At 41.4% G+C, this 27,977-nt stretch overlaps 1 protein-coding gene across 1 annotated transcript; it reads right to left on the minus strand.

Moving 5' to 3' along the window:
• Positions 1 to 72: 72 nt before the first annotated feature.
• rnf40 (ring finger protein 40) lies at positions 73 to 27,947 on the minus strand. The gene is made up of 24 exons (XM_040023389.1): positions 27,819 to 27,947; positions 27,267 to 27,414; positions 26,978 to 27,145; positions 25,688 to 25,982; positions 22,909 to 23,109; positions 20,925 to 21,046; positions 20,637 to 20,783; positions 19,489 to 19,563; positions 19,243 to 19,362; positions 18,941 to 19,120; positions 18,413 to 18,548; positions 17,930 to 18,051; positions 17,554 to 17,825; positions 17,165 to 17,282; positions 16,906 to 17,055; positions 12,918 to 13,130; positions 12,670 to 12,795; positions 11,982 to 12,122; positions 11,793 to 11,894; positions 8,521 to 11,491; positions 4,186 to 4,284; positions 2,525 to 2,668; positions 1,874 to 1,922; positions 73 to 1,651 (listed from the first exon to the last, which is right to left on the minus strand). Exons 2-20 carry the CDS (start codon positions 27,402 to 27,404, stop codon positions 11,315 to 11,317), a joined length of 3,003 nt encoding a protein of 1,000 aa, XP_039879323.1. The 5' UTR covers positions 27,405 to 27,414; positions 27,819 to 27,947; the 3' UTR covers positions 73 to 1,651; positions 1,874 to 1,922; positions 2,525 to 2,668; positions 4,186 to 4,284; positions 8,521 to 11,314.
• Positions 27,948 to 27,977: the final 30 nt, after the last annotated feature.

Raw genomic sequence — 27,977 nt, forward strand, 5'->3', positions numbered from 1 at the left:
GGCCATTGTTGTGATTTGGCGCTATATAAATAAAGTTGAATTGAATTCAAAGAAAAACACTTGCAGCAGTGATGGAAATTGTCAGTTTTATTGTGAAAATACATTTGCTACACAAAAAGCAGTTTATAAAGATTGCATTAAGTAAAAGCCAGTGCATTTACATTATATACAAGAAGAACTAGAAGGCAAGAGAAACAAGTAGAAAATGTTAAGATATTGTTCAGTATAGCTGGCCTGGTGGACGTTTTGAAAAGATCTTCACTGGTGTCCCTTTAAAACTGTGCTTGTCTGTCACATTTGTTGCATTACAACAGCTCAACATACTAAAATAAATAATATAGACCTCTTTTAAAAAATAAGAAAAGAAATGAACAATAAAACAGACAATATAAATGGTTCCCCAATTTTGTTGCCAGAGGGTTCACCCACAAGCAGACAGATCCGTGACCTGAAACATTGTCGGTGTCGAATTATCGCAAGGAGAAAAAAAAACATTTAAAAAAAAAAGCTGAAGACAACAACCCTGTCGGCTGTGGTTCGTGTTGGCTTCAGTGGCAACAAAATTACAGACCACTGCAGTTGCAACCATCCTTTCTTTTTTCTTTTTTGCCTTGCTGCAGATCTGAAAAGCGCTGTGATTGCTGAAGCTCTGTTTAAAACACTGTAGGTGTAGTTAGTTTTCCTCTCTGCAGTACATTCCTCACAACATTCTCACATGTTAGCAGTTTGGGGCTGTACGTCTAGTGTTTCAAGCATCCTGGGTTACAAAGCGCTGCTGCAACAGTCATGTGAATTCAGGGTTTGTTTTAGGCAAAAATGACATCTAAACTCTAAATGAAATAAAAGGAAAAAAAAACAGACAAGACAATATTTTAGAGACCTGCAATAAATGGTCTGTGTTGGTCTCAGGAGACCCAGTAACAGTGCATGAGTACAGTTTGCTCCTTTACTCAACAGCGTTCTCACTGCGTCAGGCAACTACAAGAACAGGTACTGGCAGGAACAAAGGTTGGAGTACAATTCACCTAAAAAGATTTTTAAAAAGGTAGCTACATTCATATGGCCTTAATGTGCCAAACAGTATGTGTTACTCACATGTGATCTATCTTTCAGAGGCTGTTGTGGTAAATGACCAGCAGAGAGGCCCTGTGTTACCCCGCTGAACGGCAGGGGGGATCAAACTGTGGCCCAGCTGGCGGATGTAGCTGTGTTACATTCACTGGAGTCCTGCTGAAAACAGCACAACGCAATGCAGGCGTACAGACTCTAGTTTTACGGTTAATTCTCAGTCAAACCTGCCTAACCCCCCCCCAGTGATCCAGATCAAAATCTCAACGGAGTGGAATATGAAGGCACACAAGTTCTAAAAGATGATACCACTAGTATAATGCTGTTAATATACCTACAGAGGTGTGAGATTTGCTCATTGCAAGTCCCGTCTTAACCACTGGACCTACACCAAGCATGAGAACTGAGCTTATCTCTTCACCAACCAGTCTAATAAATAAAAAAAAAATAAAAAGGGTCCATTTCTGGTCGAGGTATACCCTGCAGTCAGAGTACACGGTTCGTCGTTCAGAGGTTTCCTCCTCCCGGCTAGTAACCAGTGGCTCCTTGGTTCTGTTACATCAGTTTTCAGAGGACGATGAGGCTGTGGGGGCAGTGACAGCAGTTTAGTCCACCTCGCTTTACAGTCACATTTTCAAAAGTGGACCCATTATTATGGTTTCCCACTCTGTGATTTTTATTTTTCACATTAGCATTGAAGGAGTCGCAGTTCTTTGTGTACGCCGTCTGAAATAACACTTGTGCCTCTTTCTACCTTTCTTATGATTGGCTGCACCACACAGCGAGAGAGTCATGTGATACTTACTGAGTGGTTTAAGCTTGATAAAGTGGCCCCGCAGTTTCTTCGATAGGTTCTGTAATAAATGAAGATTAAAAAAAATGAATGAGCATTTTAAAACAATGTTTTTGACGCTCCTCCAAAACATTACGACAGCTGTGACAACACAAAGGGCATCAAGAATTTAATTATCCTTTTCCTGCTGTTAGAAAGGCCCCGGTGAATCTGAATACAATAAAATACATCCTGAGCCTTTTGTGACTCAGCTGCAGAGTCTTCACACCAAAAAACAAAAAAACAAAACAGGAGGAGCACACACTGTTCTCGCGTTTACCAAGAACTGCTTTACACCAGAGACGCCAAACAATTTTTAAGAGGATTACCTAACCCCGTCCCAGAAATCATAATTGCATGCGCAAATGCTGCTCTTACCACTGATACTCAGTAGCTGACGGAAACTACGAAACTACGTTTAATTCATAATTACAAGATAATGCACAGCAGACTATTGGCCTTCCCTAAGCATCCTCCAGTTTTTCAGATTTCTCCAGGATCAAAATAATCTAGAGATCGTTCCCAGCACACGGCGGGAAAACAACTGTAAGCAGTGAACTTCATTTCCCTTCATTTTACACTAAAATAATGCATCAAAGGAAACACCTTTCTCCTGCGTCTTACCACGTAAAGGCCGTTTGTGCGACTTGCGTCGATGCACCATGACCCCGATGATCAGTGCAGCGCTGACCAGCACCACAGCCAGTACTGAGAAGCTGGTGATTGCTGCCAGTTTCCACACGTCAGGTGTCTCATCCACTGATTTGCCTATTTAAAAAAAAAAAACACCATTAGAATTCCACTTTAACACTAACACTAATGTGTTAAACACAGCTAAAAGAAGCCATTTGTTTTTTTTTTATTGGCAATTAATGTCAAAACTCACCAATATAAATAACAAGAAACTGAAAATTTGGTTCACATCTTTTCTACGACAGATTGCTTTACTAACAGGCTAAAGAAGAAGGCATTCTTTGGGTAAGTGCAAACTAGTTTTTAATAATAATTTCACTTATTAAGGGAAAACCTCTCCAAACCTACATGGCTCCGTGTGAAAAGGTATTTACCTCCTAAACCTAATAACTGGTCCTGCCACCTTATCTGGCAATGAGTCTTCTCATCGCTGTGGAGGAATTTTGGCCCACTTTGTGGAATCATTTTAATTCATACTGGAGAGTTGTCCATTACCAACAGCCTGATTAAGGTCATGCCAAAGCATGTCGATCTAATTTAAGTCCTGACTTTGATGAGGCCACTCCAAAATGTTGCTGTCTCCGGGTCATTCGGAGGTGGACTTGAGCTTGAGTGTGCTTGAGCTTCAGGGTACAAGCTGATGGCTGGACATCCTCCTTCTGGATTTTCTGGCACAGAGCAGAATTCATGGTTCCATCAATTACAGCAGGTTGTCCTAAAGCAGCAAAGCAGCCCCAGACCATCATATAACCATCACCATGTTTGACTGTTGGTATGATGTTTTACACCAGCTGTAACGGGACTCAAACCTTCAGCTTTTGTGTCGTCAGTTCCACAGATTATTTTTCAAACGGCTTGAGGATCATCAAGATGTGCAGTCTCTTTCTTATTGTTGAATCGTGAACTCTGACCTTAACTGAGGCAAGTGAGCCCTGCAGTTCTTTAGATGTTGTTCTGGGGTCTCCTGGGTGAGTCATTGATGTGCTCTTGGGGAAATTTTGGTAGGTCAGCCGCTGTTCCATGTTTTCTCCATTTGTAGATAATAATGGCTCTCACTGTGGTGCACTGGAGTCCCAAAGCCTTAGAAAAGTCTTTGTAACTCTTTCAGTCTGATAGATGTCGGAGACTTTGTTTCTGAGCTGTTTCTTCAGATCCTGCAGGATGTGTTACTTTTTGAGATCTTTTAGCCTGCTTCACTTTGTCAGAAAGGTTCTGTTTAAGTAACTTCTTGATTCAGCAGGTCTGGCAGTAATCAGGTCTGTGTCTGGCTCATGAAATGGAGCAGAACCTTCCAAAAAATTGTTTCATCACAGTTAATTATTGATTTAACAAGACAGGGCAATTAGTTTTTCACACAGGGGCAGGTTGGTTGCGATAGCTTTTTCCCCTTTAATAAATGAAACCTTCACCAAAATACTTCATTTTGTATTTTCTCAGCTCATCTTTGTCCAATGTTAGAATGTGTTTGATGATCTGAAACATGTAAGTGTGACCAGAAATCAGGAAGGGGGCAAATAATTTTTCATGGTAGCTCTAACACTCGACAAGCAAGTTTTAACAGATGTTTTAACAGATGCGACTCAGTGGCTCACATGTGTTGCAGGACGGGGTTTTCGGGTACTGCTTGCATGATTCACAGGGCAAGCAACCATCATAGTCTGAGCTCCAAAACTCCGAGCTCCGACACGGACCTGCACACACAGAGAAGCAGGTTAGTCGTGACATTTCATTTCCGGTCATTATCTCAAACCTTACACTGTAATCCTAGAAGGTAACCAAATAAACCATAATCAGGTGGTTTGAAGGAGAAATTAGGTTTCCATCCACTTATTACAGTAAAAACATGTGACCTGAACAGGACATCAAATGATTTCTCTTCTCATAAAGTGAAACTGGGAAATTCCTTTGTGGAGAATCTGTCGGTGCATCTCATCTGCACGACAGACAAGTAGTCGGTTTGGCGTGTGTGAACATTCGGGCCATGTGTGTGAAGAGCAGGATGTGCTTTTACAGAGTGCTTCCGTCGAATTGTCTTATGCGCGTTTATGTGCGACTTCCAGAGAATAAATTTGCATCTGTGAGAAAAAGAAGTGGCAGTTTGGTTTAGCGAGACAGAAAACGTCTACCTCCGCAGCCACGATGGACAGCTTCGTTTCTTTTTTCTGGCAGCCAGCCAGGTGGACAATTAAAGCCGTGCACTTCCTAGATGATAAGGAAAGGACAAGGCTAAAGATGTGAGACAGGCTGAGAGCAGAGGCCGTTTTATTGTTTTAAAAGTGTGCGGTTTTCTCTCCAGCTTTAACATCCTGCATTTGGTTAAGAAACACATATGCACTAATGCCCTGAAGACATGCATGAAGTACGATCTCTGCAAAAACAATATTACAACACAAAGTCAACCTAATGAGGTCAAACAACACCAGACATGACAGCATTACAGATAACAACAAGGAAACCGCCCAGAGACACTGATAAATGATGATAATCATTCCTCATCAAATGTGTAAGACACGCATTTGCATAGAATAAAAAAAAAACATATTTTATGCTCAACAATTTTAACAAGAAACTACCCGAGTCATGATTTGTGGTAACATTTCATAACTGCTGGCTTTAACCACCGCTGACAGCAATAGCAAAACTCACAGAGGTGAACCTGACGCATATCAAAGTAGGGAAATGAAGGCATAGGAAACTGCGGCAGTAACATGTAACAAATATATCGCTACACCGAGCTCAGGAGACGATGCACCACCTCATCAGTGCTGGAGCAGACAAAGGGGAAAGTAGAAACTACAACAGATCAGGCAGGCTTGGAGAAAAACGAAACAAAGAAGTGATGAATACCAATATGAAGTAAATCTCTTTAGTACTGTGCTATGGCTGAAGTATTCAAATCCTTTACTCCTGATCACAAGACCTACTCTGTGGTTCAAAAGCCTGACTTAAAAAGTAACATAAAAGTATTATCAGCAAAGTGTGAAACAAAGTTGCAGCAAATGAAGTAAAATAGATCCCACATTTAATAATGTGTCAATTTAACGAGCATCAAACAGTTTACATAATAAAGACTCTTGAAGTGATAATTCACTCTAGTTGAGGAGGAGTAATTAACAGGCTTTGAAACAAAAGCGTAGTATCTGTGGTTCAGCCCTAATAATGTCACGGTGACATTATTAGGCTTATCTCGGCTTTGCCTCAAAGGTGTCTTTTTTTTCTTTTCTTTTTTCTTCATAAATATTTTACCAGAAGTCGTCATAGCAAACTGGAAGCGTGACATTAAAATATTCTTAGTATTTAGGATGCACTTCAGGTCAAACCAGAGCTTGCTACCTAAGAACTCGTCACATTACTGATGCTTGGTTTCAACATTTTTTCCAGCATTCAGGGGTAGTGCTCCAGAGCAGCACCTTCTTGGCTGAAAAGATATTGAAAACAAAACAAAAACAAGTCTGCATGAAGAGGCTGAAGCCGGCTGGAGGACTTCCACCCAGGAGACAGATCTTGCCCTCCATTCTGGGAATGCTATTTTTTGATGGGTGTTGTTGTTTTTTTTACTTTTGTCAGTTGCCGTGTGGTTGGGTTTACGCATCAAACCTACTTTGTTAGGCTTATGAAAAGGTCATGGTTTCAGTTAAAATACATTGTTTCACAATTCTAACCACAGGTTGGAAGACAAACTAGCTATGGTGACGAATCACTCAACAATGACGACACCAGCAGGGAACATTCGGGTTCAGTCTCTGGACATCTGTTTTCAGATGATGAGTTAATTCAGTTCAGTTCAACTTTATTTATATAGCTGCAAATCACAGCAACAGTTGCCTCAAGCTGCTTTATGTTGTAAAGTAACAATAAACATTAATACAGAACCCTGTATAAGCAAACACTTAGCAACAGTGGGAAGGAAAAACTCCCTTTTAACAGGAATAAACTTCCAGCAGAACCAGGCTCAGGGAGAGGCAGCCGTCTCCATCATGGAGACAGGACAAAAGACAGAGGGACATCTGTTGAAGGCTATCAGAGCTTGCACATTGAAAATCTGTGCTTAAGGGGTAAAATGCAAGGGGCCCTGACCATAGCCTGTAGATAAAAGATGGCCACAGCCACTGTGACATCACTGACAGGGATTTATCTCTTGAAGTCTCAAATTTAGTATTTCAGACTCAACATCTTAATTTTTTTTTAATAAAGATGCCATCATATGAATATTCATACCATAGCAGCTTAAATTCATAAGCGAGCCGCACAGTGACGCATCCACGGCTTTGGTGTCGGTTTTATTTTTAATGGCAACCATAGTTTACAAAATGAACATCAGGTTGTATTACACGAGTCGCCCCCTACTGGCCATTAGAAAGAATGAAGGTTACAGAAAGTATAAGAAGCTACCAAATGAGAATGAAGGAGGAACTCTGGGCTAAAAAGCTGTCACATCTATGCTGCTGATTAATGAAAGCTAAATATTAAAGAAGACAAATGTTTCTGTGTTGCGGGATGTGGAGAGCACTGGGCCAAATCCACCAGTCCAAACTGAACCTTACTTGGGAAACATTTTACATTCACTTCATTTGTCTCATCAGTCACAGCTTGAAGAAATCCAGAGTTAACTCAGAGACCTGCATGAGTATGCCGCTGTATGGTTTTTTGAGTACAGGTCATTGTTAGACCATCTGTAGTCAATAGCCACCTGCTCATACACTCATGTTTGAAACATTTTGACCTCCTTTGACTTTGACTCTCTGGTTATATTACAGCCACATGCTCAGGCCCTCAGAGACTCTCCGTCCTCCACAGCCAGTCTCCCTCCAGGGTTTGACTGACTCATTTTATAGCTCTGGTCACAGTAAAAAAATGTGTCACAGTCCTTGTAAAGCATTTCTCCTCATGATTTCAGCACTACATCATGCAGCTGGACTTCGGCACAAGAGTTCAAAAGGTAACTGGAAGGAACTGAAGCCTGACTGCTGGGTGACCTCTGCAACCCGAAACTTGATGGGACTGATAACATTTCAAGCATTAAGCTAAAAGGTTAAGGAGCTGAATCATTCATCTCTACATCTCTTTATTACCACAGGTGTTTCTTGTGGTTAAGTTTTTCAAATCAGTGTGGAGTGGGAGAGAAAAACCAAAATGTCAGGTTTTTTTTGTTTGTTTTGTTTTTTGACTAAGAGACCTTGGCAAGTCTCAACACCTAGTCTGACAAAGGGTGTTTTGGGTGTGGGGGTGTTGTATTTTGTCATGAACTGGAAGGGGTGGGTGGATCAACAGCTGATGTCCAGATGTAGAGAAGATTTCCCACAGATAGAATCAAGATTAAAGCACAGGGTTTGCTGTTAGTTCTTTGGAAACGCATTTGGCACTTTAATGCCTGAGGAAATGGCCCTAACCCATTTAATTATTCAGAGTTTTATGTTCTTGGTGCACTCTGCGCCTGGTGTTCTCCGGTGGGATTAAGACTTAAAAACTTCAGAGCGGTGTGGAAACAAAGTTAAAAAGCTGGGTTTTCTGTTTTTTCGGGTTTTGTTTTTTTCGAGGCCCTATAAACGTGTCTTTGTCCAAAATGGACACAGGCGGTAGAGCATTTCCATGTGGCTTGTCCTTCTCACCGAGAGGCTCGGATGGATGAGGTGAAATAAGGCGATCGGAATGCGGAACCGGTGAGAAATGCAGCTGGTAAAGGAAGCGGCTCTGTAAGCAGACCCCACTATCTGACTCCATTATAAGCAGAGCAAACCACCAGACTCTGACCAGTGCTCACGCAAAAACACGCCAGCACTTATGAATTAAAATTTAGGAATAAGAATAAAAAATGGGAACATTTAACGCACACGAGGTATTCCCCTGCTTTTTCTTTCTTTTAGTAAAGGTTGTTTTCCCAAAAAAAAAAAAAAGGTGAGGGAGGGGGAAAAACGTATTTCACTTACTTTTCTGCGCGCTCACACCATGGAAAGTGGTCACCGCCGCAATAATAAGTCCGCAGAGCGCGCAAAGAGCGTTTAAAGCCATGATGTCTGCGGAGGGAAAGCTGCTCGCTGTCGGCCACACAATTCCCGAAAGTTCATCTGATTAACAGTCCGTGCTGGTTTTCAGCATGGAAAAGCGAGCATCAGAGTGAGTCATACGGAGGAGTCTGCGCCTTGTTTTAATAGCGCGCACACACCCACGCTAACAGCTCCACTCCTATGAGTCATTTCCTATGTACTGTACTGCTCGGATTCTCTGTGCGCACTCCCCGACTCACAGGAAACTCCAGTGCCATAAAGTGTGGTTGCATTTGTTTCAGTTCGAGTGAAAGTTTTTTACCACCTCAGGTATGAGAGTTTCAATACATAAATGTCATATTTTAAGGGCACACCCTACATTTTTTTCTCCCCTTCTCTCTATTTCTCCGAGACCCCGCGTAGTCTGGACTTAATAGTGTTCTCATTGTTATTACCACGCCTGTCGACGTCACCCCGTCCTCCCTGCCAAAAAACACAACTCTCTGGCATGAGTCTGGGTCCCATACACAGAAAAAGGGGGGAAACAGCAACCGAGGCAAAAACAGATGACACTCAGTAGAAGAAAGAAAAAGAAAAACATCTATGTTTTTTAAAGCCATTTGGAAATTCTGCTTAAACTTCAAGTAAGATGAGGTTTATTTGTGTCCACTCTTCAGCCCTCTGCTGAAACACAACAGCTCTGTGATGGTCTGGAGACTGCGTTTGAATAGGAAGAGTCCCTGTTATTAATGCCTGGAGCTGGGTGTAGCCTGCTGCTGGAGCACAAATATGCAATAACAAAGCCAGTGGACGCACGCTCGGAGAGCCATCAGGCTGGCCTCCGTCACAGCATTATCTCATCATACATTAATAAAAACCACATCGGTTGATGCACACGGGCATACAAGTCTGCTGATTTATTCATGGCATCCATATGTATATACTCACATGAATTCAAACAGCCAGTGCCCAGGTATTCAAGTATCTAATTATTTTGGCGCAGTTGGAGCCAATTCTCAGGGAAGGCTGGGATAACACTTCCCAAATGCCCTATAAAGCCTCTTTTTCACATATTCACTCTTCTTCTATGCAGCCTGGAAGTTTTTTTATGCGTTTGTAACATGGTGCAAACTGCCTTTCCCACACAAGCTAACGTCAAACAGACGCTAACCAACCTCCCACTAAATAGCTCACATCATCAGATCAGAGAGAGAGAGAGGAAAAAAAGTCGTTTTCATTGGCTCAATTATGTTCGACGCATGTTGTTGCACAGATGTTTTTCTACTTGACTGTCACGGCTAACCTTTAGGAAAGCGGTCTAAAGAGGACCTGGAGCAGCAGAGCCCACTAAGGACACCCATATGAGCCGACTTTCCACTGCAGTGATTTCATCTGTAATGAGGCACTATAAGCTGCAGATGTTGTGTCAAACTCTCAGGCAGGAACCATGGCAACAGGATGAACACACACAGAGGACCTTGCCCAAGGTGATCCAAACACTCCTGCATGTGCTGAGTGGGAGCCAAACTAGCTGATGTCTCTCAGGCATTGTTAATACTATAGCATAACTAAAGACGTAAGGCAGCTCTGGCTGTTTTACTTTATATATTAGAAACATATTTAGTTGTAACCATGCGAGCCTGGGGGATGTAAAGAACGACTTCTTTTAATTTGTGAGTTTAAACTTCAGCTTCAATGACTTTATGGGACCTCCAAAAAACCAGCAGGACTTAAACAATTCAAAGCAATATTTCAAGATGATCGAACACAGTTCACTGCAGTTCCAAGTTTTTAAAACGATACATTAAAAGATAAAAGAGAGAGAGAGAGAGACTGCAAAAGTGGGCCCGGTATGTGAAAAAGAGACCATTTTAACACAGTAAAGAACAGCAAAGACAGGAGAACAGTGCCGAGCAGCTCAACTTGTAAGAGAAAAATCACTGTGCATGAAAAAAAACAAAACTGTTTATTAACTACAAAACAAACACTCTCAGTCCGATGTGTCACTAAAACCCTTTTCAGACATGCACTCATGAGCAGGACTGCTTTCAGTCTGACTCAGCACCCTGATCACTTTTTCACAGCAGCAAACTCACTAATTTGGACCTAACAACCTTGATCACTCACTAAAGTCTTATGAATTTACATTGCAAGTTGCTCAGCTCACTGCAATGCTTTTGACACCAACAGCATGTGCTTAAGAATGTTTTTTTTCTATTTAAAATAAGATTAAAAACACTCCTCCATGATGCTTTTTCCCCCATTCCCAATTCAGAAGAGTGATTGCTCTCGGAGTGGGCGTGATAGGGGTGGGAGGCTTTTGTTATCATTTGCTGCAGTGCGTGCTGACTCAGAAACCCTGCTCTGGGTGACAGCGGGTAAGACGACTAAACGTTAGGGAAGTGTGGAGCGTACAGTGGCTCTCTGCGTCACTGTAAAGCCGTTAGGAGCATTAAAAATGACCCGTGTTTGACTGACAGGATGTCGTGCATTTAATGTCTGAAAAGGGCTTTTCTGTTTGGTCACCAACTTAATGAAAAAAATAACCAAGATGGATTAAAACAAGTCCTTCCAAAGAGATTAAAAACAGGGGACACGCTCATCTGTGATCCCAGAAATGTCTGCCTCTTTGAATAAATCTCCAGTTCCTTTATCACTTTTCTATTTATTTCTCTCCTTTGGTTCTGTCTACTATTTTCTGTAGTCACGCCTCGTTTTCTTGTTCTTCCAGAGTGACTTAAGTGATGTAGATGCGGTGGAAGTCGTTGGCTCCGAACGCACAGTTGCACTTGGGGCACTTCCTCTGTCGGGTGTCGTAACGCATCTTCAGACATTCGTAGCAGAAAACGTGGAAACACTTGGTGAGCACCGTCTCCTTGTCTCGGGTGTTACAACAGGGGCAACGCAGCTTGGCCTGAAAACAGACAAACACACATGTGTATGGGCCATATGTGAGCTCAGTCATTACCTAATTTTCCTGAGTAATATAACTACTACTCAAGGGTATAACAAACAAGTTTCATGTCCCTGAAGCGCAGACAAATCACTGAATGGCCCGTGCTCACAACTGAAACACAGCCAGTAAAGCAAATTCCAAAGCCGGAGCATTTGCATTAATTTTACTAGACAGTTATGTTTTATGTAGCTAACTTCAGACTGTGCCTGGGAGCTATTGGTGTGTTTGTGTTCTCTGCACACAGCCTCCTCTTTCTCACCTTGTACTGATTGATCTCCTCCTGCAGAATCTCGTCTGCATCCGAGTACATCTCCACCTTCTTCTGTTTCTCCAGCTTCCTTCTGAGCCTGGACAGATCCTCCTGTAAGGACAGAATCCCCAAGATGTTAGACCTGCATCCTCCAATCAGAGCTTTAGGTTTGGAGTGACACTCGCAGCGCATGCATACCTGTGCTCGCTTCAGATTGCTGCTCTCCCTCTCCCGGGCAGTGCGGTTCTCAGCCACAGAGACTTGGATCTCCTTCAGCTTGGCCTGCGTGTGCTCCAGCTGCACCTTCAGGTCCTCTGCCAGCTGTGCGGCCTCCACTGCCTGCAGCGAGGAAGGAAACAGGCGCACTCAATAAAAACACCTAACGATGACAACTTTCAGATGTAATGTGGCGGTGGTACGGTGAGCATTATGAGTTTTTAGGCTATTCTTCAACTCTGTTTCGATTACATAAGCAGTCCCTTTATTGTGTTTTGGGACTCATTTTAATGTTATTGGTGACTGTTCTTATTTGTGGGCAAAAAAAAAAAAAAAAAAAAAAAAAACACCTTTATATGTGACAAGATGACCTCAATAACTTTGTCTCAGTGTCTGCAGTGCTTCCCATCAATTACCAGAAACATCGAAACCAAAACTACTTGAGAAAAAAAAAAGGCAAATGTGGCCAGAGGGACAAATTCTGGGTCTAATATTTGAACTTTTTACATGCTTAAATGCTTAAATGACAATGAGAGCCTGTGCTTTTGGCCTGCAGCCCCAGTGTTAGTGTGGAGTGATTACACTGGCTTGTTTTGGGTCAACATAAACAAGGGTCTTCTAAAGTGGATTCTCTATATAAAACATCCTTCTGATTGATGGTCCTCCTCACCTTCCTCTTGTTCAGCTCTAGTGCTTGTGTTCTGACAGCCAGTTCCTTTTCCAGAGCTGCCAGGGTGCTCTGTAGGACTCCCTCTTTTTCTTCCAATTTCTGCACAACCAGCAGCTGGGCATCCACCTAAAAGAGGGAGCAAAAAGTAGCCAGCGAGTGCTTCACTGCCCTGACCCAATTTCTTTTTTTCTTTTTTTTTTTTCCAAAACGCACAAGTGCTGCCTTGTCAGGTTAAAGTTGTACCTCACCTGGGTTTTGAAAGCAAGAACTTGGTCAGCCAGCTCCTCCTTCTCCTCTTTCAGCAGCTTGTAGATCTGGTTAGATTTAATTCGCTCGCTCATTAGCTTAAAATTGGCATCGTCCTTCTCGCGCAACTGCTGCAACAGCCGGCTGTTCTGCTCCTGCATGTCTTCAAAGGCCTGGCCTGTTACATCCATCTCACTCAACAGGGCTTCCTCCTCCTGAAAAACACATGCGTCAGATATTAAAAACAGTGAAAAGAGTGACAGTCAGCTGTGCTGCTTCTGCCCTCCAGTTTATGAAACAGGCGGGGCTCGATTTCAACAGCAGTTTTCAGTCTTTAAGATAAGAATGTGACGAGGACACGCAGGTTTGACCTCCAAAAGTACCACTTCTAAATAACTGTAAAAGGAATCACAAGGATTTAATTTTCCAAACTACTTTCTTACGACTCAAAGACATAAACAAAGACGCTTTTCTTTTTTTCCCCCCAGTTCTGAAAACCTGTGCATCCTTGATCAATGTTCCATCAAGAATGAGCAACTTGCTGAGCTCTTTTCATTTGGGGATGCCATCCTATCTTACATTAAACTTATAGTCACCCATCACTAGTTCATGATATCAAACTAGCACAGAATTTGGACATCCAACGCATTTCACATGGCCTACCACACACAACCTGTTTTGATCTGAAGTCGAATGAATCAAACTCCACTTTCTGTCAGTGTAAAGACATTTACCTACACAGTTAACCCAGGAGATGTCTTAATATAAGAAAAAGTGCAATTTCTATAGATGGTGAAAAACAGAAACCTTTCTGTCTTTTAGCTGTTTATCTGTTACTACGTTGCTACTGTATGAATGGCTGAGGGTAGGTCTTAATTAATAGGAAAAGCTGTAAAAATTAAGAAAACCATTAAAATTCCAAAAATGTATTTTCCCAATACTTTCCAGGGGCTGGACTGGAGTCGTTGCCGGGCCGATTCTGGCCCCCGGGCCTCGTTTTTGACAGCCCCTGGTCTACAGCTCAGAAATGCTTCCCTTGTCGCCTTATTAATTTTCACTAAAAGCAGTTGTTAGGCTGTATTTTGATTTTATGATTGTATAATATACTCTAGAGAACAAATCATTTCATAAAGCTTTTACTAACATTATGACAAGCTCCAGCACTAAAACAAAGTTGTTTTTGGGATAAAGATGGCTTTTCCCCAGCATTAGCAGTGCTGCTCAACAGCTGTTCAACACTACTGACAAAAGAGAAGCATTTAGTTAAATGCATAAGTTATGCATCAAAAAATAAAGGGGGGGAAAAGCCTTATACTTGTACACAATTATCTGCTTCTTCTCTTGAGACTATGATGCACATTAAGATCAATTAGCTGAATCTTCATGTAGGTGGTGTTTGCAGCTCAGTGGGCAAAAAGCAGAAGTTTGACACAGTACACTGGACTAAGAGCCACGATTTTGTGCCACTCTCCCTCTCTTTTTAATGAGTCAGTCAGTTCTGAATTGAATCAAGATACTGCCAAAGATTCCCACCCTACTATTCAAGACTGCGGAGTCTCAACACAGACACACCTGGTTTGTTTTTAGGTAAAAAATTAGCTTTGCTTTATTTGTAAATTTTGGTTCAAGCTGTTTTTTTTTTTTTTTATGAACCAGCTAGGGCCTATAAACAAAAGTCAGATGAACTCATAAGTAGCCTGTTTATTAGATAGTTTTTCCAGTTAAATTCTGGCAGCCGAGGACCGAGGGGAACAAATCAAACACATCTGACACCACTGGAGTTTTAGTTGCTGCGCTTTAACTTTATACCAGATATTAAGGCAAAAGTGAAAAGCTGAATAAATATTTCACTGCAGGCTGTGTTTTACCTCCTGTTAATTATGTTCTGCAAGACCTCCCAAGCATGAGGACATACAGACCATCAGAGCTCAACATCTGTTTTCTTAATGTTCAGTTATTTGCACCAGAATTCACCATTTCTTGGCTGACATAGGTGAAGATAGTGATTAACATTTATTCATAAACCTCTCCTACTCACAGCAAAATTAATATCATGACAAGAAAAAAAAAGCATCCCATTATCTAATATGGGTGTAGCCACCATCTATGCAGAATAACAGTGACATTACTTGAACAGCGTTTAACCCAAGGCAGATAAAGATTTGAATGTCATGAGTATCTGCCCTCTTATTTTCTGCATTTTCTTACAAATGAAATTCCTTAAGTGTTTCAACATTTGCATGACAGCACAGCCAAGTGAGTGAGCTCAGAGTGCTTTGCATACTGAAAATTTATCACATTGGATCAACCCAAAAAAAATATATATATATGTCCCCACCCAAAATGAATTCTCACACTCTGGCCTAAAACTGTTCCCCTTAAACTGTCAGGATAATCGTGGCACAGTGTTGCTGCGAGACAAGAGGGTGAATATTTCTGCTAGATAGCATAAAGTTTAAGTTGCTTTTCAAAGTGACCAGAACATCAGTGGCATAGCAGCTCACCTGGCTCACAATTCACCGGTTAGTATAAAGTGTTAAGTACAAAAAGAAAGTGATAAGACTGTATTGCACAAACAGCCATATCCAGGACACAATAACCTTGCTCTATTAAAGCGTTTAAGTTCAGGAGTCTGGTGACCACATGATCATTAGTAACCATAGCCACACAAAGCATGCACATGCCCAAGTGCTGACCATACTACTTATGTTAACACAATGGTGATAGGAAGGCACAAAACATCATGGGAGTCAGCCAGCAGGACCAAGGTCATGATCACCATACAACACAGGATAATGGGTCATGCACCGCGTGTGGCAAAGTGATCTTACAAGCTATTTCAGGAAATTCACTCTTTATCAATGTGTGCATGCAAAATGTATCAACATCGAGATTTTGTTCGGAAAACATTGGATTCAGTCAACATCCAGTGAGAATCTGATGAAGTTGTAAGCAGTGTGCATGAAGGTTTTGCTAAAAACAACAATTATGACCCTGATCCTGACCATTAGTAAAATTAGAGTGAAGAGCAACCAACACTCTAAGAATAACAATTCTTGTGAAATATGGACAGACTAATCATGACATAAGCTTATGTTATGCAAAATGAACAACAAATTTAGACTGTATTGCGCAAGAAAACCTTTGCACATTTACGACGAAGAGGAAGAAAGAGAGAAATGACGGTGCTAAAAAAAGAAAATCTGTTTATCTTTGTTTCATTAGAAATTTTTACCATTTGAGAACTTTAACCCGCCAGCTTTCTAGTACAAAATCTGCAGTTTACATCCCAGTGAAAACACTTTGTCCTGTCTCCAGTGAACCAGGTCAAAACAGACAACTACAGACAATGTGCTGACATTTCAGCATTTCAGGTGTTAAGAGAGCTGTTGGTACTCCAGCAAAGACAAATGCTTGTAAGTGCCACTAGACACGTATCTCCTAACACTGAAATTGGGAGTGCCTACTAAAAAAGGGCAAAAAAAATAAAAAAGTAAAAATTGCAAAAGAAATTCAAATTTGAGCGCATGGATTATCAAAGGGATGGTGCCAGTAACAATAATCGTGACAGCTCAAAACATTACCAGCAGGTTAGCATTAGCATACTCAGCTGATCAGAGCCAGGCCACAGCGTAAGCTTTCAGTTCCTCTTTGGTCGTCTAAGATTAGTAGAACTTCTTCCTTAGGCAAATGCAATACTCACTGCACTACTTTCAATCTTAACACCGCTGATTGTTTATATTCAACTTCGGTGGAATCCCCAAAAGCTTAAATATGGCATTTTTATAAGGCTTATGGTTCAAATATTTTATTAGGTACAAAACTCGTCACATGGAAGACAAAGAGCTTAGGACGAGCTTCTTAGGCATCACGTTTTGCCGATATTAACTTTTTATAAACTGGAAAGTAAAAGAGAAATAACGAGGAGGTAAAAACACAGGTTAAGGTGAAGTGCTCTGAGAAGATTACCACTGCACTACACACACACACCTGTTTAGTGGCAGCGAGTTTCTTCTGCAGGTGCTCAATGGTCTCTTCTGCCACTCGTATTTTCCTGAGGGCGTCTTCATCAGCCAGTTTTTTGCTCTCCTTCCTCTCCCTCTCCTCGAGCTCTCGCACTCGCATCCTCAGCTCATCCACCTGGACAATAAGAGACAGAGAGCTTACTTTGTTTTGTTAAATATCTAACCTACCAGTTGCTCTAAAAAGCAAGTGAAAGAGTACAAACGGAAAGAAAAACAAAACAAACCTCAGCTTTAGATTTGCGTTCGGCCGCCATCAGCTGCACTTTATCTCTTTGCTCCTTTGGCGCTGACTTATACATGTCCAGCAGAAGTTTCATCTCTTTCTGGGACTCTTGGGCTTTCCTGATTGGTTAGAGATTACATTAAAATAAACAGTCATGGCATTTTAATTAGCAGAGTGCTTCTAATTATGAAAACAAAACACTGGCAGACTTTGCAGTTCTTAGAGTAACACTATGACTAGACTTCCTGCAATCTGCAAGATTTCCTATTTGTTTTATAATAAAGATAATTTGAAAATATTCATCATGAGTGTAACAACATTTTAGGAAATGTGTGTTTATCGCATTTAGTTACTACATATGAATGTGGAGTTAAATAGAGGGCAGTGTACTTGAGTTCTATTCTGAGCATCTTCAGTGTGTCTGAGTCTTTCCTCTTCAGCTCGTCGCTGCGCTGCCTCTCCCTCTCCCGCTCCCTCTCTCGTTCTCGCTCGGCCTCCCTCTCCCTCTCCCGCTCCCTCTCTCGGGCTCGCTGTCTCTCCAGCTCCCTCCTCCTCTCCTCTTCTTCCTCCTGGTCTTCATCCTCCTCCTTTTTCACATCAATGCTGTCGCTCGTCGTCTCCTCCAAAATCAGAACTCCAGTGTCGCCACTCTGACAGCGTAACTGTTGATGGCACAACGGTTTTACTGAGAATCATCATCAGACACCTCAGAACAGACACCTCAATTAGATAATGTAAGTGCATGTTAGTAAATGACGTAACCTACCTTGTTGATCTCCAGCTGCGTTTCCCGCAATTTCCTCTTGTAGCGTTGCACGTCGCCTTTCAACTGCAGGTTGTGGTTCTGGAGGCTGCTGATCAAATGTCGCATCTCCCTGTTGATCGGTCCTGAGAAAAAGATGAAAGCCCGACAGTCAGTGGGTGTTTTTGAGTTTGACTCATTCAGCACTCTCAGCTAGCATCACGAAGCTGTAAATGATGAGTTTAATCACATAGTGCACAGAACTGACAGCTTGATACGGATGATATGCAATATTCTCCGCAGAGCTGAGAGAGGATTAGTTTGCTGACTGATATCTTCCTTAATATCCACTCGAGTACCACCCACAAAATATGGTACATTTCTTTCTTCTACTGAGCTTTGAAGCACATTAAAAAAATATAACAAACACAGTTTCATTCTCGACAGACGAATATACACGCAAAACAATGTCCCTGACTGAAGTGTGAGAGTGTTTTGAAAAGGTACCTGCTTGCTCGTTGGCTGCCAGGTTCTGCTCAAATTCAATACGCAGCATCTCATATTCTTTGCGCACCTGGGCCAGAGTATCTTCCAGCTGGATGACCTCAGTCCGCAGCTTCTTCTGAAGAGACAGCTCATCACTCTGAAAGGTTAAAAACAGTGAGACATTATTCTCCATGTTTCTGAGCGTTAACAACAACTAGTGCTGTCAGCGTTAATCTCGTCTAAGTGACGTTAACGCCATAACTGCATTAACGCAGCAAATGTCTGTTAACGAGTCACCGCAGATCGACCCGCGGTGAGTTAACCACGCATTAGTGTGGTTAACTCGTTAATGGAGATTTGCCGGATTAATGCGGTTATGGCGTTAACGTCATTTTAATGAGATTAACGCTGACAGCACTAATAACAACACATACAAGTTTAAACTGTAAAAAATATACTGCAATGCACTGCAAGCTTAGGCTGAAGGAGCTGCTCTCTGAATCATATTAATGTTGACACAAACACACAAAGAAATGCTCTGAGAGTCACCTCCATGTGCTCAATCTGTCGGAGATGGGCGTTCTTCGCCGTGAGCAGGAGAGCCCGTGCCTCATCCAGCTGGGTTTTCACTCCTAAAGACTCGTTGTACAGGAGGGAGAACTGAGACTGCAGACATTTGTACTCTAACGTTTCCTTCACAACCTCCTCTGGAATATTACGCAGGTCCATCTGAAAAGCCAAGATGTGGAGTGAGATGACACGCAGGGCTAAACCATGAAAATCATTCAAATAAAGAAGGAAAATGGAATTAGCCTCCCGTCTCACAGGTATGCAGATTCAAATACATTTACCTTGAGCTTCTCACTCTCCCTCACAGCCTCCTGGAGCTCCACCTGTAGTTTTTCCAATTCTGCCATGCGGCTATTTGCCAGCTCCTGGTTGTGCTCCAGCTCTGCATTGAGACTCTCAAACTATTAAAAAAAGGGAAAAAAAGAAGACCACATTGAAAAAGAAATGTGGACTTTTGGAGGCAAGTTGCATATAAAAACGTGTTACACAACACTAAGTAAAGATTTAAACATTTACTTTCGTCTAACCTTTTGAATGTTCAGTGTAATCTGGCCTCCAGCCAGCCCACCTGAGCTGCCAGTGCTGCTGTATCCTGACTTGAGCTGCAGACAGAAAACACAGAAAATGTGTCAGGAAGTAACAACATAAAGTAAATGATTCTTATTGTGTGCGTTTAAAAAAAAAAAAAAAAAAAAAGTGTCACATCTGCACATGCAGTTATGGACAAACAAGCTATTTTAACTAAAAACACTTGTGTGCATATCCACATAGTTTGCATCAAAGTCTTACAGTGTACATTTAAAAGGAAAAAAGAAAAAGAAAAAGAAATCTTGCCGACCCGGGCTAGAGATCAAATCCATGAAGCAAGATTGGAAGTTTGGGGTTAGAGCTACTTTAACTCACAAAGGGAGAAATATTTAGTTTGTACTTCAGAAGAAACATCTGCTGAGGTGACTTCAGCAGGTCCCTGCACTTTCTAACTAAAAACTGATGATTTGCATAGAGATGGAAACTCACAAATTAGACCTGCAATCAGCCTACAGAGAGAAAAAAAATCTGTGGTGTTAGATGATCCAGCAGGATACATTTGTCAAACTTCAAAGTAAAGCTTACTACAAAAAAGGGCAGTCTGCCTTTCAAAACAACCACTCTGAACTTAGATCTCAATCCAATCCACCTCAAGTGCACACCAGACTTTCTAAGAATATGCCAGACCTGAAGCAGCTCTGTAAGGAAGCATGGACTAACAACCAGCCAAAATAAACTAATTCCAATTTGCACTATGATGAAAATATGTAAGTAATGTGTTCAACAAAGACTCAAAAGAATACATTTGGCTTATTAGTTAAAGCAGATTGTGTTTGTCTGTACTTGTGAACAAAAGCATACAACTCTACTCTGTAATTCTTCTGACATCCAATTTTCATGATCAGAAAACTGCTGCTTCTACTGATGCACAGCCCACCTTTGAGCTGTGCACCAGTAGAAGCAGCTGTTTTGACATGCATTGATGCTTAGAGCCTTATCAATGTCAACTCATGTATTAGAGGAAAAACGACAGAGCCTACGCCTAGTGGAAAGATTTAAAAATAAATATGCACACTATAAAAAAAAAAAAAAAAAAAAAAAAAGGGGGCTGATGCAAAAGTTGCAAAGGGACATTAAACAAACACACCTGCTCCATGGCCTCTGCTAGGTGTTTGTTAAGCTTTTGTTCCCTATTGCGCAGTTTCTCAATGTCCCACTGCAGGTCCTCTACCGTTGTCTCCATCTCAGTCACCTTGGTCTCTGAGCTGGTCACCTTGTCCACGAGCTCATTATACTGCAGGAGAGTGGGACATGTGAATAGTTGCTGCATCACTAGTTTTCCTCATTCATTCACCCTGAAACACTCGAAATAACTACACTTGCAAACAGTCAACGTGTATGGTGAGTCACTTAAACAATACTAAGAACTTTGTACCTCCATGGACATCTTATGGTGTCTTCCCTGCAGGAGAGTGGCTAAGTCTCGCAGTCGAGTGTTCTCGTCCAGCAGAGTGCAGTTCAGATTGATGATGTCAGACTGGCTGTCATCTTCAAATCCTGCCAAACAAAACCAAAAAACAAAACAAAACCCCCAATACTGTCATTCTAATTTGGCCAAACTAACAAGTATCAAAGGAAGCACTCCAACAACTCAGTTATGATGCATTAAACTCAAATATCTAGTAATTAGTTTAATGTAAATGATGCAAGATACAGTGCTCAGAGGTTTACTTACACTCATGCACATGAATGTCAGGGTAATTTGGACTTTTGATTTATTTGAACTGTTCTTTTTTTCAGAGTGATTTTGAATTTATTTTTGATTTTTTCAAAACCACAAAGGGTCAAAGGTATCCATATCCAAACACACACACGACCACTAATATTTGATCAAACATCCCTTAGCAAATTGCTCCCCAATCAAATGCTTTTCATATCCATCAACATGCTTCTTGCTGAATATTTTACCACTCCTCTTAGCAGAATTGTTACGTTTAAATTGGTTGGTTTCCAGGCACAGATTGGGCTTTTTAACATGGTCCACAAATTTTCAACTGGGGTAAGATCGATGCTTTGGAAAGGCCATTCCAGCAGCTTAACATTAGCCTGCTTTATCCTTTTCAAAACCATTTTGGATGTGTTTGGCATCAGTGTCCCAATGGAACACCTATGTCACACTGTCAAACTTTGTGTGTGATTTGAGATGAAATTTGAAGAATTTGGAGGTAGTCCTCTTCCGCCGTCATTATTCCATCCACTTTGTGCAATGTACAAGCACCACTGGCAGCAAAACGGCCCCAGAGCATGACCATGTTTGACAACTCATACAGTGTTCTTAGATTTGAAACCCCATCTCTACTACTCCAAACATACCTCCTTTCATTGTGTCCAAACGGCTCAAAGATGTTTCAACTCTCATCCGAGAAGCTTCTTCAGTTCTAAGAGCAACTGGTGGAGAGTCCCAGATTTTTTAGCCCCATTTGTCACGCCTTCAAGAAACTTAAAGAAGTCCAGACACTTTTCTTTCCAAGCTCCTTAGACTACAATGACCTGGATGACTGAGAACCTTCTACAACACACTTTTCTCCTGAAGGTATTTGGCTTATGAAATTTGGGCTGATCCAAATTTCATTTGAGCCTGAAGGTGTCAACTTCGGTTCAGAGACTTCCTTCTTGGTCGGCACCCTCTCAGTCCATGGCGATGTGAAACTCCCTTCACTCTGGCCATTGATCCTGGTGTTTCAGCAGCTTCCAGTACATGGCAGGCTTGAGCCTTGGAGGTTCCTGGGATGTTCCTGAACATCCTAACCAACATCCTCTCATCTGAGAGTGAAAATTTGGGTCTTCTTACAGTATTTGGCAAAATGGTGACACATCTGAATAATTTGTATTTATGCGCATTTGTTTAAACTGATGATCTTGCAATATGCAGTTCTTCACAAATAACTGCAGGAGACATTCCCAGCTTTTGTAAATACAGTTCTCCTTCACAGATCTTCACTGAGTTCTTTGGACTTTCCTATTTTTCTGAGTATTGGTAGTCCATAGAGTGCTGTCAAACAAATATTTTTTACAGACAGAGAGAAACCACTAGTTGTAGTCCATCATGATCACAAAGAGAAGTCAACAAACCTGAACCTTGTCAAGTTAAAAGAAACTGTAGAACCTTCAGCATATTTACAGATTTAAACGAGTGCATGTATATATTTGATTCTGTATAAATTAATTTAACCCTGTGTGAATTAGAAAAAATCCAAATTAAATTCAAATTTGTGCACCTAATTTTTGACTTTTAATGTCACTGAAGATAAAAAACTGGAAAAAGAACAGTTCAAAGAAATCACTATGATGAACGCATGTAAACTTCTGACTATAACTGTACATTTAAGTGTCAATAACAAACATTTCTCCACAGTTACCTGCAGCTTGGACCACCTTGCACATGTCACTGATGTGACTGTGCAGCCTATCAAAGACGCAGACCAAGCAGGCGATGGCTTCTTTGCTGAATTGCATGCGGTCTTGGAGGTGCAGAGTTAGTTCCTCCTCACTGCTCTGCTCCAGAGTCGACAAGAAACCCTTGGCATTTTCACTCAGGGGAGGAGGTGGCGGTGATGTATCTGCACATATGTAAAAATGATAAAGTCAGCAAGTAACAATTTGATAGAATTCTTAAATATCAATTTTAAAAAAATTACAATTAAAACAGTAATCTATTGCTGACACAGTCCAATGTGGTAAAGTCTGGTATAAACAAGTATTTTCAGAGTAATTTGTTATTTAAATACAAAGCAAAGAAAAAAGAAATCTGCCAAATACAGACTGTGTAGATTGGGACTAAAGCCTTGATAATACTCTAGATTTCTGCAGTTTGTAGCCAGCAGTACATGCTAACAGATGGAAGAAATACTGCAACAGTTGCCTTCTTTGGCCCACTATCATTCCCTTTTGCCTCACTATAATTCAGGGGTCAGCAACCCTGGGCACGCGAAGGGTTAACTGATGGCACGACCATAGATGGACTGGCCATCGGCCGTTGGTGATTTTTCGTTTTTATGGGCCGAAGATTTTTTTTTAATTTTCTTTTTTAGTAACGGTAATAAACAATGAGAGGTGGTGGACTGGTCAGGTGCTGGCCGATGTGTAAAAATAACTCCGTTGTTTGGTGGTGGCAATGGCGGAGATTCCACAGAGGCCAGCAGGTGGATGAGGGAAAGGGGAGGCAGGAGGAGGAGAGACCCGAGGCGGCCGCCGAGTGTCAGGTGAACTGAACTTCAGGTAAGAAGTTATGACCTGCAGTCTATCTGGGTCAGATATGAACCAAGTTTAGGTGGAGTTTATTTTCGTTGTGCTGACTTTTTACAGTCAGTTACAATAACTCGTACGATGTTACTGATAGTGAACTTTATTTTATTCATAAGGTACGTTAGTACAGTTGCCAACCGTCCTGTAAAAAATGGAATCGTCCCGCATTCAGAGAAAATATTACGCGTTTCGTATTGAGCCAAAAAGGAACACAGTTTGTCCCGTACTTCAGCTAGAATCAAACAAAGACACAAAGCTGGATTTATTCTGTCTTTACGCTGCACAGCTGCCTCTTCTCCTCTCATTCTCTCCCCCTCCCTCTCCTGTTGCTACTTCAATCATGAAACTGATCAATGATCAGCTGATCGGCTTTTCTCTCTTCTTTGTTTATCTCCTACTTTGCGCCAGAAAGAAGAAACCAGCGGATGTCGCGCTAAACAACAGCAGCACGTTTAAGCTTGATCAGCTGTTGTTTAAATTTATTTAATATTAATTTATTTGTAATTAATTTTTTGTCCCAGTCCAGCCCTGGGCAAGACACGTAGTGAATTAATCTGAGAAGGTGCATTAAAAAATAAATAGCCGGGCCAGCAGTGCACATCGCAAATCAGCTCGCATAGACACATTAGTCGTGCCGCTTCTTAATGACGGTATCTTAGCCAACAACCCCAACTACCAGATTCAACTTGTAATTGGCTAAAAATCACTTAGCCTACCGGTGAGAGGGATGTTGCTAGCTGGCAGTTTTTTCAAGTGATGTTGAAATTTCCACATTCCAACACTTCAAATGCTTCAGGAGCTTTCCGCTCAGCGCAGCATCAGCACCACGGAAATACACGGATACATCCGTAGGCTCGAGACAGAATTCACAATGTGTTTTTAGGACTTTCAGGTGTATGGACCAATGTTTTCTTTTCTGATCAAACCAGAAAGGTTTAATGAGCAGCTGGATTTGTCTCGCATTAACTGGCTGGACACAGAGGACATCAAAATGCAGCTGATTGAACTGAAAAGCTCGACTCTGTGGGGGGGTCAAAGTTTGCAGAACTACAAACGCAGTTGGAATCCATAGCTGTGCGTGTTCATGAAGCTTGCATTTTCACCTGCTGGACATCACTACCTGACAATTTTAACTGTCTTCAGAACATTGCAGAGGCCTTATTGACAGTATTTGGCTCTACATGTCTGTGTGAGCAGATTTTCTCTCACATGAAGAGTGTCCTCAGGTAGCCGTCTGAATTCTGGACACTCGGAGACCTGTGTCTCTGAGTGGGAGACCAGAGATCACATTAACATGTGTATCCCTGTATTAACAAACATGCCACATTGGCCCAGTTTATTATTTCTTATCATTGTTGTGAGGAGAACATAAATAGCACTTGCATTTTCTGTTGTACAGTTCATTTGCTGTTATGGAGTTTTTGTTATGGATAAAAAGTGTCTTTTTTTTTGTTTCAAAATAGCTGATAACTATTTACTGATAGCTGCCAACATCTGCAAACAAATACAATTGTATAACGTTGTTCTATGTAGTGTGTAACTGTTCATATAGAGCGTTATTAAATTTATTGCTAATGCAATTATATGGCACACTGACTGAAATTATAGATGGCACTCATCAGAAAGGTTGCCTACCCCTGCTATAATTTAATACGCATCTTGAATAATGGTCAACACACAATAAACAAGAATATCCTTAAATTACAAGGCCTGAAGTTCAGTCTTGTTGCATAAAATTAGCTATCAATATAAATAGTAGTGACTCAGACTGATGTAACTTCATGAGTAATGAAAGTCATAAAGATACACTAAGTTAAATTGAGAATGAATGAATAAGGCAGATTACAATAGTCTATGACAGACGATTTGTCATTAAAAAAAAAAATTGCTGACCTGTTTTTATATCCGATTGCGGCTCTGTTGGTGTCAGTAAATCGTCTCCAGTGGGAGGAGGGGGCTGCTGCTGCTCGTCTTCCTGACGCTCCTCTTGTTGCTGCTCTGGCCGCTCACCCTCGTTCTGGGCCTCTGGCACAGGAGGGGGAGGCACACCAGAAGGCGAAGCCAGGTTGACACCATCTTCCTCCATTGGTGTTTGATCAGGGATGGTTGCTGAGGGTGGGGCGGGGGTAGAAACAACTGGAGGATCTGGCTCAATACGTTTGCGCAGAACGCGCACGTTTTCTTCCAACTGCAAGTCAGATAGACATAGAAAAAGGTGTTAATTCTCTTTACAAGTTATTACCATGAGTTTAAGCCTTAGTACAGCTAAGTATATGTATAGCGACACTGCTTTGTGATCCTTCGATGTAAGCTCTTCCTATCATTGTGACGCAGAATTCACCAAGCGTTGGATTGTTCACCTACCAATAGGGAACGTGAGCTGGGATTAGACCTAATGATGATGTGTTGTTGCAATAGTAATCCTGCTCAGTACAAGAGGAACCGCAGGTTCAGACATTTGGTGTATAGTGCTTGGCTGAGGAGCCAAAGGTGCAAAGCTACCATCTGTTGGATTATGACTGAACAGCCCGCCGGTGTAGGAGAGCTGTTTGTGACTGGACTGGGGGACGGCCAAACAACAGTCGCCCCTCTCCAATTGTGCACCCATGTTTGTGGAGAACGTGTTGCTAAATAACTTCTAAACATCCTGATAACCGACCAATACCTGTCACTATGTGTACAATCAGGTTAAGGCAGACAGGTGGAAAACATGTACAGGATACATAGGACGTGGAGCCTGGACCTATGTATATAACAACTATCCTGCTAGACATGCTCATCAATCTGGATGAAACCTACTATATAACCTGCCTAAGGTACCATGATTATCTATAACACCTATATAGCTTTTGGGAGTTATTTTTATAACACTCAGATCCTTACAAATTACAAAAAGATGACAATCCATCAGATGGAAGAGCTGGGAAATGCTTTCTTAATTTATACATGCACATGTGCCTGCTATAATTGGTAACAGGAAAAAACGTTAAGATCTGCAATTACCAGATATAAGCCAAATTGGTTTGCCTCACACAAATGCAAGCGTGCTAAAAAAAACAGATTCATCTGACCGCTGCGTTTAAATGAGGTTTTTATAAAATGTGCCAGTTCTTAAATCAGGTTAGAGTGGAAACTAAAATTCAAGAATGGATTCTAACAATATAATGAAATGCACAGAATTACTTGTGACCAGTAGCGATTAACAATCAGCAAGGTAGTGTCATCAGTGGCTTGTCTCTTCTCCAGCTTCTCAATTTTCTCTCTCAGCTCATCCTCCATCGCCTGTCTCTGCTCCAAGCGTTCACATAGCTTCTTATTCTTGAACTGGAGAACCTTCATGTCCATTTCCTCCTGAATTAACAAACACATACAAACAGAGAAACAAAATAATGAGTGTTAGGGATTGTAGATGTTGTCTGGCAAAAATAGATGACAGATTGTGCCTTGAGAGTGTGAGGACCATATAACTCACCGTAGAGGAGACTCCAGCTATGCGTATTGGCTCAATTAGCGTGGTGGTCGTCTTCTCTTCTTTCTTGCTTTTCTTTTCAGGTGGGCCAGGGGGGCTGTCCCCGCCTGGGGGACGCTTTCCTCCCCCAGCACCTGACATCTTTCCTTCCCTGCATTACATCAAGCAAGGCATGAAGAATTATAATTCATTCATTTTGTGACAGCAAAGGGACGGCGTTAGCCTTAAATCAAAAATGCAATTTTAAATTTTAAAAGGTTCACTTTTCTGGTCGACTAGCATTTACATGCCGACTTATTACTGTATAAAGGTATGCCTGCAGAATTACCAACCATCTTAATTCCATATTGCTACAAAGATTAAAGATCTTTTGCAAGCTTGCAGCTTGCTACTGCTAACCATGCTAATGCTACGCTAAGGCTAACGGACGGCGTTATTGGTTCAAGATTCCGAGGTGGTCGGGGTTTTTATTCATTATCCATCCCTACATACACAAAATGTTCTTAAACAGGTATATGTGTGTCTTTTCACAAGAGAAATGTTATCATTACAAACCTTAACAACCAGTAGTTGAAACGTAAGTCAGGACATCAGAGAAGCAACAGGAAATATGCAGCTAACGCTTCTTCTTCGTTGGTTTTAAATGTTCCTTACAATAACGGGAGAGCATTAGCGCCGCCTATTGCTTGCAATTCACATAATGTAAAGATTAAG

This window comes from Simochromis diagramma, unplaced genomic scaffold (genome assembly GCF_900408965.1).
Source record: "Simochromis diagramma unplaced genomic scaffold, fSimDia1.1 OVJJ01000208.1, whole genome shotgun sequence".
NCBI classification, from domain to species: Eukaryota; Metazoa; Chordata; class Actinopteri; order Cichliformes; family Cichlidae; genus Simochromis; species Simochromis diagramma.

What these genes read in the sequence shown, in the direction of transcription:
- rnf40 (XM_040023389.1), bottom strand. Translation starts at nt 27,404, where the DNA reads ATGTCAGGTGCTGGGGGAGGAAAGCGTCCCCCAGGCGGGGACAGCCCC. An exon ending in TAGCTGGAGTCTCCTCTACG is followed by an intron (nt 27,146 to 27,266) that starts GTGAGTTATATG and finishes TTGTTAATTCAG; the next exon opens with GAGGAAATGGACATGAAGGT. An exon ending in ACCATAAGATGTCCATGGAG is followed by an intron (nt 20,784 to 20,924) that starts GTACAAAGTTCT and finishes ACTCTCCTGCAG; the next exon opens with TATAATGAGCTCGTGGACAA.